We start from the raw sequence: 12480 nt of genomic DNA, 5'->3' as shown, positions 1-12480 counted from the left end.
CTATGACAGGTCCTTCATTCCCACTGCTGTTAGACTATATAATTCAATTGTCTATTGGGGATTGTGGGAGGATGCCAAAGCACCCGGAGGGATCCCATGAAGACACAGGGAGAACATGAGAACAACAGCCAAGATTTAAACCCAGAACCTTTTTGCTGTGAGGTGACGGTGCACCACCCTGTTTCCTCTAACCACTGGTGATTTTTTTTATTAAAAAAAAACAAAAAAACTAAACAAACAAAAACAAAAAAGCTGCTGCAACTTAAAATGATAGGTTTACATTTTTCAATTCTGTTTGAAATAATAAATAAAAATGAAATAAAAACATTCGGATTCTACATAAGCATATATAAACGTATTAGCTGGTCCTGTGACTGTTAAAATAGTTTGTAATATTACCTTGAAAGTTGGGCCTTATTCTTGGGTCATAACTGACCATCAGACGGTTCAAGATGTTGGAGGTGGAGTTAGCTGGAACCTGGGCCAAATCTTCTGGGGACAGCTGGCTGGTAAACAGGATATTAAAACAAAAATGAGAATAATTATGAAAAACATCCGACAACATGTGTATTTTTTTTCTTTCCCAAAAATGCTGGATATGTGACAAAGAAAAGTAGTGAGTATTACACAAAGTTGTGCCTTTAACAAAGTGTTTTCATAAACTACTGAGCAGCATTTCAGGCACAAAACTGTGTTTGTCATTCTCTTTTGAGACTCCTGCTTTACTTCTTGTAATGTGCTATAATTACAATATAAATAATTATTCATCAACTGCCAATGTTTTTGACTGTTATTTTCATTAACTTCTGAGTGTTTACAGACCAGGGGGTAGCTGCTCTATCTGCTGCAGTTCCCGCAGCAGAATCTGATGCAGTAAGTCTGTATGCTCTCAACTGAGCAGTGATAGAATGACTCGAGTAGCTTGGCAGAGGGTTTGGTCTTCCTCAGAGTTCTGGTAGTGTGGAATTGTATTCAGTTGTATGTGTCAAATTCTAAAAGTGTTTGGTTTTAGTTTTACAGTACTGATGATTACTGAAGTGAAAGTCATACATTGTGACGTCATACTGTAGTTACCTTGTGCTTAGTGGGGGACTTTGCTACCTTGCAAGGAGTATGGAATTTGTCTGAAAAGGGTGAAAAAATGGGGAGATCTCTACAGCTTCTATGGGTGAAATGTATGTCAAGTGTTGTGAAGGTAAGCTGCTCAATATTAGGCATGTCTTCATAAGACCTGCCTAATGTCGAGTAGGTCTTCATAATGTTATGGCTGATGAGCATAAACACACACATAAATATATAGGTTTTGTAAATACAGCTTTGAAAGGGTTTTCACTTATTGAGAGCACATATCACATTTTACACAAACACATTTTAGGTCTCAGTTAAAAAGTCTATTTTGCCAGGAAAAGTCAGTATGCACAGTATACAGAATGGCTGTGATCCCAAACATGAGAGAACTCTTACAAAAACTGTGAGGATACCAGCTATCTTGCAGAAAAGTGCATAGATAACAACTTGCTTCTCAATGTCAAAAACAAGGAGCAACTTGTTGATTTTACAATAAAGGAGTCAAAGATACACACCCCTGATTACATCAGGATTAGGGATGTGTGTCTATTGTCATTATAATTCAGTTTACTTGTTATGTATAGCATAGGAAATTATAAATCAGATTTCTGAGACTGACTTATGAGCCTGTGAATATTCTCATTCATCCAGGTCATGGTTATCTCAAGGAAATTCAATCGAATGCAACTGGACTTAGTTATTTGTCTTTGAAGACATTTCACCTCTCTTTACGATGCTGCCCTTTCATCTCTTCCCAGGAGATTCAACAACTTAGCCTCTAAGAACAACTGCCATTCACAAAGGACCCCATGTGACTCTAACGACTGTCGTTATAACACAATAGAGCATTAACGAAGTCGAAACCAACTTTACCATCCCCAACGACTGTCTCTCAACGACTGTCGTTTGGCACAATGGGGCACTAAACGAGCCTATGACACCACAGAGGTTAAATACCTGGGTCTCCACACCAGCTAGTTGGAGTAGTCCCAGCCTAGTCAAGCAAGCATGAATATATCTAATATCTAATATATTCAGAGTTTCATTCCATATATTCAAATATTAATTTCCTGAACAGCATGTCATACTGAACAGCATGCCATAATATACGTGTATATATATATATATATATATATATATACGTATATATACATATATATACGTGTGTGTATATATATATATATATATATATATATATATATATATATATATACACACACGTAAAATTGACTTTTTGGGATTCAGTAAAGTTTCTGAGATATATATCGAGTATACATATTTTTGCCTGGTGAGGTACCTTCACTCTAACAATCTCAGTTAAAGTCAAAACAACTTCTTTCCAATATTTTTTTATTTTTGGGCAATGCCACATGCAGAGTACCCTTTTCTTTCAAGCATTTAATGCACATGTCTGGCACATCAGGGAACCATCTGTTTAACTTAACCGGGGTAATGTATGTTCTCATCAACCATTTGTATTGTAATAATTTCATTCTAGTACTGACAGATTGTCTTTGGGCTCTAAAACATGCCTCTTCCCAATCAGCCTTTTATATGTCTTCCTGAGTATCCAGCCTCCATGCCTCTAGCCTGTCAATGGTGGACTCTTTATCATAAGACATCAAAGCTGTATAGAATAAAGAGATCTGTTTCTTCCCTTTTAGATGCTTAAGTGTAAGGTATTCAAGATGTAATAGTGGTGGTTCAGTTACTACATTCTTTTGTTTAGATAAAATAAAATGTTTCAATTGCAGATACTTAATTCATAGAAGTATACCATTTCAACCTATAAAAACAATCCACAATCCAGCTGGGAGATTCATCATTACGCATGTTACCATTCTCTCCCTTATGCTAAATTTAGTTAGTATATACGACCCAAATGAGGAATTCTTTGAAAATCTTTTCCTTACTCTGTCTACTTTACGGGGCTTCTACATTATTGGAGGGGACTTTAATTGTACTTTAAACCCGCTGCTATTTCATTGAATATGCATATAAGGAAATTTGTTCATAACCCCCCTAGTTGGCGATTGCAAGTAAGATGGTTACAGGATCTGGATTTTGTTAAATATGTGAGAACTAAAATAGATAGTTATTTTGAGTTCAGTACAGATTAAAGCAGTGCCAGCACAAGATGGGAAGTCTTTAAAGCATACATTAGAAAAGAAATCATCAAATACACAAGTTCCAAGGCCAAACATCAAAGAGTAATTATGGAAACATTGGAAAAACAAATTAAATCCTTAGAGATAAGTCTAAATGTAAGGAATGGTCCAAGGAAACGTAGAGACTTGCAATGTTTGAGAGCTGAATATAATAAGATATCTGTTGATAAAGTTGTAAAAAGTTTAATGTGGCTAAAACAATCCTGTTACAATTAAGGGGAAAAAGCTGGGAAACTTTTGGCATGCAGAGTTAAAAAAATACAGTCTGAGAGAGCAATTAATATTATAATGATCCCTTTGGGGAACCTATCAATAGATTCATTGGAAATTAATAATAGTTTTAGAGAATTTTATGAAAACTTATATAGGTCTGAATGCCCCCAAACTGCAGAAGAACGGGATACATTTCTTGATCGGTTTCAATTCGAGACACTGACAGAAGATGCTAAAAATGAATTAGATACTGATTTGACAATTGAAGAAATTTCACAGGGTATCCAAAATATTAACAGTGGCAAGGTTCCAGAGCCTGATGGTTTACCAGTTGAATTCAGCAAAACATTAAAAGAAAAACTATTAATCCCACTCATTAATATGTTAGAAGAATCCTATCAAACAGGAACTTCCCCACCCTCTTTAAGATTAGCAATGATAACATTGATTTTGAAACCAGGAAAACCCCCCACAGAATGCTCCTCATTTAGACCAATAAGCCTTATCGGGTGTGACACAAAAATACTTTGTAAAGCAAGGATTAGCAAGGAGACTGAACCCTTATATCCCATGCATAGTTCATAATGATCAGAATGGTTTTGTCCAAAAACACCAAGGATTTCACAATATTAGAAGAGTTCTATAATTCATGAAAATTTTGATGCAAAAGATATAGCATTACTCTCACTGGATGCCCGGAAAGCTTTTGATAGAATAGAATGGCCATACTTATTTAATGTTTTGCGGAGATATGGGGGGTATGGCTCCCAAATCTGAAATTGTATTACTGGTCTGCCCAGTAATGATCTGTAATGTTTTATTTCTCACTGGAGGCCCCTCCAGCCTGGGTGAATATTGAGCAGGCATCAGTACCAAATCTCCCATTAAGATTGTATTCTGCAGGCCCAAAGAAGCTAAAAAGATTAACAAATAACCATTTCCTCAGAAATATTGTTGACATCTGTTACAAAGCACATCAGCATATTGGAGACACTCCTTTCATTTCTCGTTTCTTCCCCATATGGGGCAATACATTTTTCAAAGCAGGAAGGGCAGGCATTGGATTCAAAATTTGTGTGTGTGTGTGTGTGTGTGTGTGTGTGTGAGATAGAGAGAGAGAGAGAGAGAGAGAGAGAGAGAGGGTGATGGACTCACGTCAGTGAACCAAGATGGCAGAGGGGTGACCCTTGGGGTACATGTAGGCCTCTCTATTGTTCTCCTGAGCACATGGCTAGAGATCTCAACACTAGAAAACATTTTTTTAAAATAAGTACACCTCTAGCATAATTATTGTATGATTTCAATTTCAATTTTCAATTTATTTATATTAGCACCTTATACAATCAAAATTGTTTCTAGATGCTTTACAGAGACCCAGATCCTGAACCCCCAGCAAGCAGACAGTGGCAAGAAAAAACTCCCTTTTAACAGGAAGAAACCTTGAGCAGGACCCGGCTTGCAAGGGAGAACTCTGACCATTGTTTAATAACTTTTGAGTTTATATTATTTGATTTCATACCACCAAGAAAAAACTCCTACACTAGATACCTGTCTGATAGTGCTGTGGCTAAATTTAAAGAAACAGTTCTATTGTCATTAACTTCAGTATCATGTCCCCATACGAGTGAACAATACAATAATCCCTCTGAAATCGACCATTTCGTGAACAGTGCTGCAAGTTTACTAAGGACAACTTTAGACTCTGTTGCTCCGCTAAAAAAGAAACTCATAAAGCAAAAGAAACTTGCACCCTGGTATAATACAGAGGTTCGCAAATTAAAGCAAAATGTGCAAAAGCTTGAGAGGAAATGGCGTTCCTCCAAACTTATTGAATCTCGCTCAATCTGGCAAGACAGTCTTAGATTATATAGAAAGGCCCTACAGACTGCCAGAGCAGCCTATTACTCAAAATTAATTGAGGATAACAAGCATAATCCCAGGTTTCTCTTCAGCACTGTAGCCAGGCTGACAGAGAGCCATAGTGCTATCGAGCCTTGTATCCCTGTGACCCTTAGCAGCAATGACTTTATAACCTTTTTTAACGACAAGATCTTAATCATTAGAGACAAAATTCAGCACCTACTGACCTCAGCTGATCCTGATGTAACATCAAACACTAGTGTCTTAGAACCAACAATAGAAACAGATAATCATCTTGACTGCTTCTCACCTATTGATCCCCATCAGCTATACTCACTCGTATATTCATCCAAGCCAACAACATGCCTCTTAGACCCCATCCCTACCAAACTTCTCAAAGAAGCTTTACCGTTACTTAGCACCTATCTATTAGACATGATCAATCTGTCCCTGATAACAGGCTATGTACCCCAGTCCTTTAAAGTAGCTGTAGTCAAACCTCTCCTTAAAAAACACACACTTGATCCAGAGGTTTTAAGCAACTATAGACCAAATATCTAATCTTCCATTTCTTTCCAAGATCCTTGAAAGAACAGTCGCCAATCAGTTATACGACTTTCTTCAAAATAATAACTTATTTGAAACATTTCAATCTGGCTTTAGAGCTCATCATAGCACAGAAACAGCATTGGTCAAAGTCACAAATGACCTCCTCCTGGCATCAGACAAGGGATTTATCTCTGTCCTTGTACTGTTAGACCTTAGTGCTGCATTTGACACCATTGACCACTCTACATTACTGCACAGATTGGAACACCTAATTGGCATCAAAGGAACTGCATTAAGCTGGTTTCAGTCGTATTTATCAGATCGATTTCAGTTTGTTCATGTTAATGATAAATCATCCACACTCACAAAGGTTAGTCATGGAGTTCCCCAAGGCTCTGTCCTTGGGCCAATATTATTCAGCCTGTATATGCTCCCCATTGGTGATATTATTAATAAACCTATCTTGTATCTTGTATCTTGTACATTTTCATTGTTATGCGGATGACGCACAATTGTACTTATCAATGAAACCAGATGAAACAAATCAGCTAGTCAAGCTTCAGGCATGTCTTAAAGACATAAAAACCTGGATGACCAGCAACTTCCTACTTCTAAATTCAGACAAAACTGAAGTTATTATTCTGGGCCCCGAACACCTTAGAAATAAATTATGCAGTGATATTGCATTGATAGATGGCTTAGCCGTGGCCTCAAGCTCCAATGTAAGAAATTTAGGAGTTATCTTTGACCAGGACATGTCCTTTAACTCGCACATAGCAAATATTTCAAAGACTGCATTCTTTCACCTCCGCAATATTGCGAAGATTAGGCACATCCTGAGTCAGAAAGATGCAGAAAAATTAGTCCATGCATTCATTACCTCTAGACTGGATTACTGTAACTCCCTTCTATCAGGCTGCCCCAGTAAATCCATAAAGACTCTTCAGCTAATCCAGAACGCTGCAGCACGACTACTGACAAGAACCAGCATGAGAGACCATATTTCTCCTATTCTGGCTTCTCTACATTGGCTACCTGTAAAATTCAGGATAGATTTTAAAATTCTCCTCCTCACTTATAAAGCCCTGAACGGTCAGGCACCACCCTATCTTAAAGAGTTAATAGTACCCTATTATCCCACCAGAACAGGGCTACTTGTGGTTCCTAGAGTCCTCAAAAGTAGATTGGGAACCAGAGCCTTTAGTTATCAAGCTCCTCTACTATGGAACCATCTTCCGGTGTCGGTCCGGGAGGCGGACACCCTCTCTATATTTAAGAGTAGATTAAAAACTTTCTTCTTTGATAAAGCTTATAGTTAGGGCTGGCCTAGGCCGGCCCCTAGTTATGCTGCTATAGGCTTAGACTGCCGGGGGCCCTCCCATGACGCACTGAGCTCTTTCTTCCTCTCCCTCTCCTTCTGCACACATTCATGTCCCATTAATGCATATTACTAACTCAACTTCTTCCCTGGAGTCCCTGTGCTTTCTTGTCCCGCAGATTCCTAGCGATCATAACTGGACCTCCTGCTGTGGTCCTGCTGTCGTCCTGCTCAAAACCTACTGCAATTACTACTGTTTAGTCATAATCTGATTTAAATCTATTACGATTCTGTACAGCTACTACCATTATTGTTACTACCATTGTTATCAAAGTCACCATAATACCTTCTGTATACTTCAATGTCATTATCATTATCTACATTCCGATACTTCTGGCATTATTACTGCTGCTATGCATCTCTGCTTATGTGCTCCTTCCCTCTGCCTCTCTCCCTTGCTCTCTCTCTCGCTCTCCTGCTCTCTCTCTCTCTCTCTCCTTCTCTCTCAACCCAACCGGTCAAGGCAGATGGAGCATCTGGAACAAGACCACTAGGCTCAGAAACGTGCTAAAAGCATGCGCGGAGCAGCTCGCCGGGGTCTTTACGGACACAACCTGTCCCTTGCCCAAGCAGCTGTGCCAACATGCCTCAAAACCACCTCCATTGTACCAGTCCCAAAACACTCCAGCCCAACATGCCTGAATGACTACCGCCCAGTTGCACTCACACCCATTGTCATGAAGTGCTTCAAGCGGCTAGTTCTGTCACACCTGAAGAGCTACTTCCCACCCACACTGGACCCACATCAGTTTGCCTACCGCAGCAATAGGAGTACAGAGGATGCAATTTCCACAGCACTGCACTCTGTCCTCACACACCTGGACAATAACAACACATATGCATGGATGCTGTTTGTGGACTTCAGCTCAGCATTCAGCACTGTCAGACCCTCCAAGTTAATCACCAAACTTGGAGATCTGGGCATCAACACCTCCCTCTGCTACTGGATCAGAGACTTCTGACCAAGAGACCGCAGCATGTTAGGTCAGGCAACATCTGTTCCTCCACCATCACACTCAGCACAAGGCGTACCACAGGGCTGTGTGCTGAGCCCATTCCTCTATTCCCTCTTCACCCATGACTGTAGTCAAGGATTCAAGGATTCAAGGAGCTTTATTGTCATTTCACACACGTAGAACATGAGTGGAACGAAATTAGTTTCCCCGGTCCCAGTATAAGCCCAATTGCCTAACAAAAAAATAAATATAAATATACACAATGCTATATAATATAAGAGCAGTGGAATATAAAAAGAAAACAGTAGATGATATAAACACCAGTGTAAACAGTATAGACAGTAGTGCAAATGGCTGACAGGGTAGTGCAAATGACAAAGTTCTGTGCAAATGCTGCATTGTGCAAAATGTTCCATGTGTGGTTGTTTGTGTGTTTGTTGGTATGTGAAGTGTGAGTTTGGCAGCAGGGGCTACAGAGGACCACCAGAGTTCAACAGTCTCACAGCTTCTGGGAAGAAGCTGTTCCTCAGTCTGGTGGTCCTGCTCTTGATGCTCCGCAGCCTCCTGCCTGAGGGGAGAGGGGCAAACAGTTTGTGTGAGGGGTGGGTGGAGTCCTTCATGATGCAGGAGGCCCTTTTCCTGCACCTGGAGGTGTAAATGTCTGTGGTGGTGGATAGGCTGTGTCCCACAGTCTTTTGTGCAGCTTTCACCACCCTCTGCAGAGCTTTTTTCTCTGCTGCAGAGCAGCTGCCGTGCCACACAGTGATGCAGGAGCACAGGACGCTCTCCACCACACATCTGTAGAAGGATGTGAGGACCGAACTCCCCAGTCCGGCACGCCTCAGCCTCCTGAGGAAGTAGAGGCGCTGGTGTGCCTTCCTGATGAGGCAGGAAGTGTTGTTGCTCCAGGTGAGGTCGTCCGTTATGTGGACGCCCAGGTACCTGAAACTGGAGACCACTTCCACCGCTGTCCCTCCGATGTACAGGGGAGGAAGGGGGAGATGTCCGCCCCTTCTGAAGTCCACGATCATCTCCTTGGTCTTTTTCACGTTGATGCAGAGGTTGTTCTCTCTGCACCAACCCTCCAGGCGTTCCACCTCCTGCCTGTAGTCGGCCTCGTCGCTGTTGGCGATGCGTCCAACCACAGCTGTATCATCCGCAAACTTCACGATGAGGCAGCTCGGATGTTGCGCTGAGCAGTCGTGTGTTAGCAGGGTGAACAGGAGGGGGCTCAGCACACAGCCCTGGGGAGAGCCGGTGCTGAGGGTGATGGGGGAGGAGGAGATGTCATGTATCCTCACTGTTTGGGGCCTGTCTGTCAGGAAGTCCAGGACCCAATTGCAGAGGGTGGAGCTCAAACCGAGAGCACTGAGCTTGTGGATCAGTGTCTGCGGAATGATCGTGTTAAAGGCAGATGTGAAATCCACAAAGAGAAGGCGGACATAGGAGTCTTTATTCTCTAGGTGGGTGAGAGTTGTGTGGACCACAGAAGATATGGCATCCTCTGTGGATCGGTTCTTCCTGTATGCGTATTGGTGTGGATCCACAGTGACGTCGATGCAGTCTTTGATGCGGGCCATGACCACATGTCCTGCACATGGATCCAATTCAATTCAATTCAATTCAGTTTATTTATATAGCGCCAATTCACAACAAAAGTTATCTCATGACACTTTCCAATTAGAGCAGGTCTAGACCAAACTCTTTAATTAATTCCATCATCAAATTTGCTGATGACACCACAGTTATTGGCCTCATCAGCAATGACGATGAGACAGCCTACAGGGAGGAGGTACAGCACCTGGCCACATGGTGTGCAGACAACAACCTGCTCCTTAACACCAGCCAAGACAGAGGAGCTCATTGTAGACTTCAGGAGCGAGAGCAGAGGCACGCATGCCCCCATACACATCAATGGGATGACGGTTGAACGTGTCTCCAGCTTCAAGTTCCTGGGGACCTACATCTCAGAGGACCCGACCTGGACCATCATGGGAACTGCTCGGTTGCAGACCGCAAGGCGCTACAGCGAGTGGTGAAAACCGCCCAGCGCATCACAGGGACTCCACTTCCAGCCCTTGAAGACATCCAGAGGAAACGCTGTCTGCGTCAAGCTCGCAGCATTCTCAAGGACTCCTCCCACCCTGCTCGTGGTCTGTTTGCACTCTTTCCGTCTGGCAGGCGCTTCAGGAGCCTCAAGACCAGGACCAGCAGGCTGAGCAACAGCTTCTTCCCCAGGGCTGTCTCCTTACTGAACTCAGCCCCCCACTAACACCCTCACACTCCACCACACCATCCTACCCTAACTGAGTACTACGAGTGTTGCACTAGTTCCTCTACCTCACTGTTAATATAGTTAGCCTACTGCCTATTGCGGTATACACTATATTGTCCATTGCACTAGTGTTTTACAGCTTAATTTAACATCTGTAAATATCATTTGTAAATTGTGTTATAGTTTCCGCCTAAACTGGATGCACCTTAAAGCACATATCCATCTGTATATTATGTTCATAGTACTTAGAAACCTTGTATATTATGACAACTACCTGTATATCATGTTTATAGTATATCTGTAGCATAGACACCTGTACATACCCTGTACATACTGTAAATTACTGTATACCTGGCACTTACTGCTTATTGCACTTCTGGTTAGATGCCAAACTGCGTTTCGTTGTATTGTACTTGTACATGTTTAATGACAATAAAGTTGAATCTAATCTAATCTAAACAGCTTCTTCCCCGAAGCTGTCAGACTGCTAAACTCCAGCCATGCCCTGTAGTCCCCCCCCCCCATACCCATACACACACACACACCCCTGCCCCCCCCACACACTACAAATACTTTATCCTACAAGTGCAATACACAAGTGGACTAGGACTACTTTCTTGACTACCTCATACTTGCACACAGTTGCACATGCACACTTACGCTGCTATATGTTAAAACCCGGCTTCTTATTTAAGGTTTAGCTTATTTAAATGTCTAGTTTTATATTCTTTTATATTTTATTTTCTGTTCTCCTTGGATCCTTGAATCATTGAATCCTAGTAACAAAACACATTTACAATTCACATAGCTCTCAACTCAACTGTTGTGACACTCTTAACATATTTCTTCTCCAAACCATGAACCATGTTGCTAGCATAACCTTATAAAAACATACAATGGAAACATGACATGTCATTACATGAAAGACTAGCTTGGCGGCTGGCGGATGTGAGTTTTTGCTCACTCGCAAACCACATACTAACATTGCTAGCATTTGTCTATGGGAAATCACATGCAATACATTAGCTTAGTGGCTAGTGGATTTACCTACTCTTGACAACTAAATACATTCATGACAAGTCTCTGCCTGCTCACAGCGTAACACGGCACAAACGATTTCAGTCTTCAGCAGCATGGCACTCTTGATGCAGTATTTGTTCCAAACTACTGCGAAATACACATCACATTTGGCTATAAAAAAGACTCTCACAGCACGTGCAGATCTGACTTTCACATCAATGAACAATGAAAAGGAGGAAAAGCTCCTGTTTCCAGCATTAGGCTTACCACTGGAATCTCAGTTCAATGAGACTGTGGCTGTACATCTGCGTGAACTTGAATCAGGTGCGTGGTATCTCCACATTGTTGAGGTTCATGTGATTTGGTGCAGGCAGCATTCTGACCACAAATAATTATTCTGAAATAGTGAAGTTCATGAGTAAGTGTACATGGTAAACCTCAGAAATTATTAATTGACAATAGAGGAGAGTTTGTTGATGATGAGGAAAGAGATGCGGCACTTCAGCACAGACATATAGTGCACTGGGGGCAAAGAACAGAGTGCAAAACATTTATGGCTACAGTCTTTATTTGTTAGTTTTTGGCCAGAATCCCCAACATCTCTGCTCACTGATCAACACCAAGCCTTAGAGAGCACAACAAAAAGTAAATAGGTGGCAGAACACATCTCTGCTTTACATGCTTCAAGAAATGCATTTACAGCAGCAGAATGGTCAGAAAGAATAGAGAGCACTGTGGAAATAAAAGATGGCACAGTGATGCACATCAGACATGGAGGAACATGCATTTGGGTTGTTATTTCAGATTAAGAAAAGTTAACAGTAAAGAGTAAATGTGGAGCAACATGTTACAGAGAATGATGAAAATGACACTCTGAGCAAAGACAGGACATTGCTGAGAAAAACAGATGTTGCAAAAGACATCATAACTGAGGCACAACAAGGGTTTAGACTAATGGAGCCAACAGGAATGACATTAGGGTGCAGGGTTAAG

General features: G+C 41.4%; 1 protein-coding gene across 2 annotated transcripts in view; it reads right to left on the bottom strand.

Annotated features, from left to right (window-relative positions):
- The window catches only part of LOC124064743 (glycine receptor subunit beta-like), a 68716-nt gene that overhangs the window by 27276 nt on the left and 28960 nt on the right, over window positions 1-12480 (bottom strand). For both annotated transcript variants that reach the window (XM_046399448.1, XM_046399457.1), the window contains one exon: window positions 400-506. In XM_046399448.1, the coding sequence (XP_046255404.1) occupies window positions 400-506 (107 nt within the window). The remainder of the gene's footprint in view (window positions 1-399; window positions 507-12480) is intronic.

This window comes from Scatophagus argus, chromosome 2 (assembly GCF_020382885.2).
Source record: "Scatophagus argus isolate fScaArg1 chromosome 2, fScaArg1.pri, whole genome shotgun sequence".
Taxonomy (NCBI): Eukaryota; Metazoa; Chordata; class Actinopteri; family Scatophagidae; genus Scatophagus; species Scatophagus argus.
Note: the sequence above shows the minus strand (reverse complement) of the source record. Positions and strands in the feature narration are given on the sequence as shown.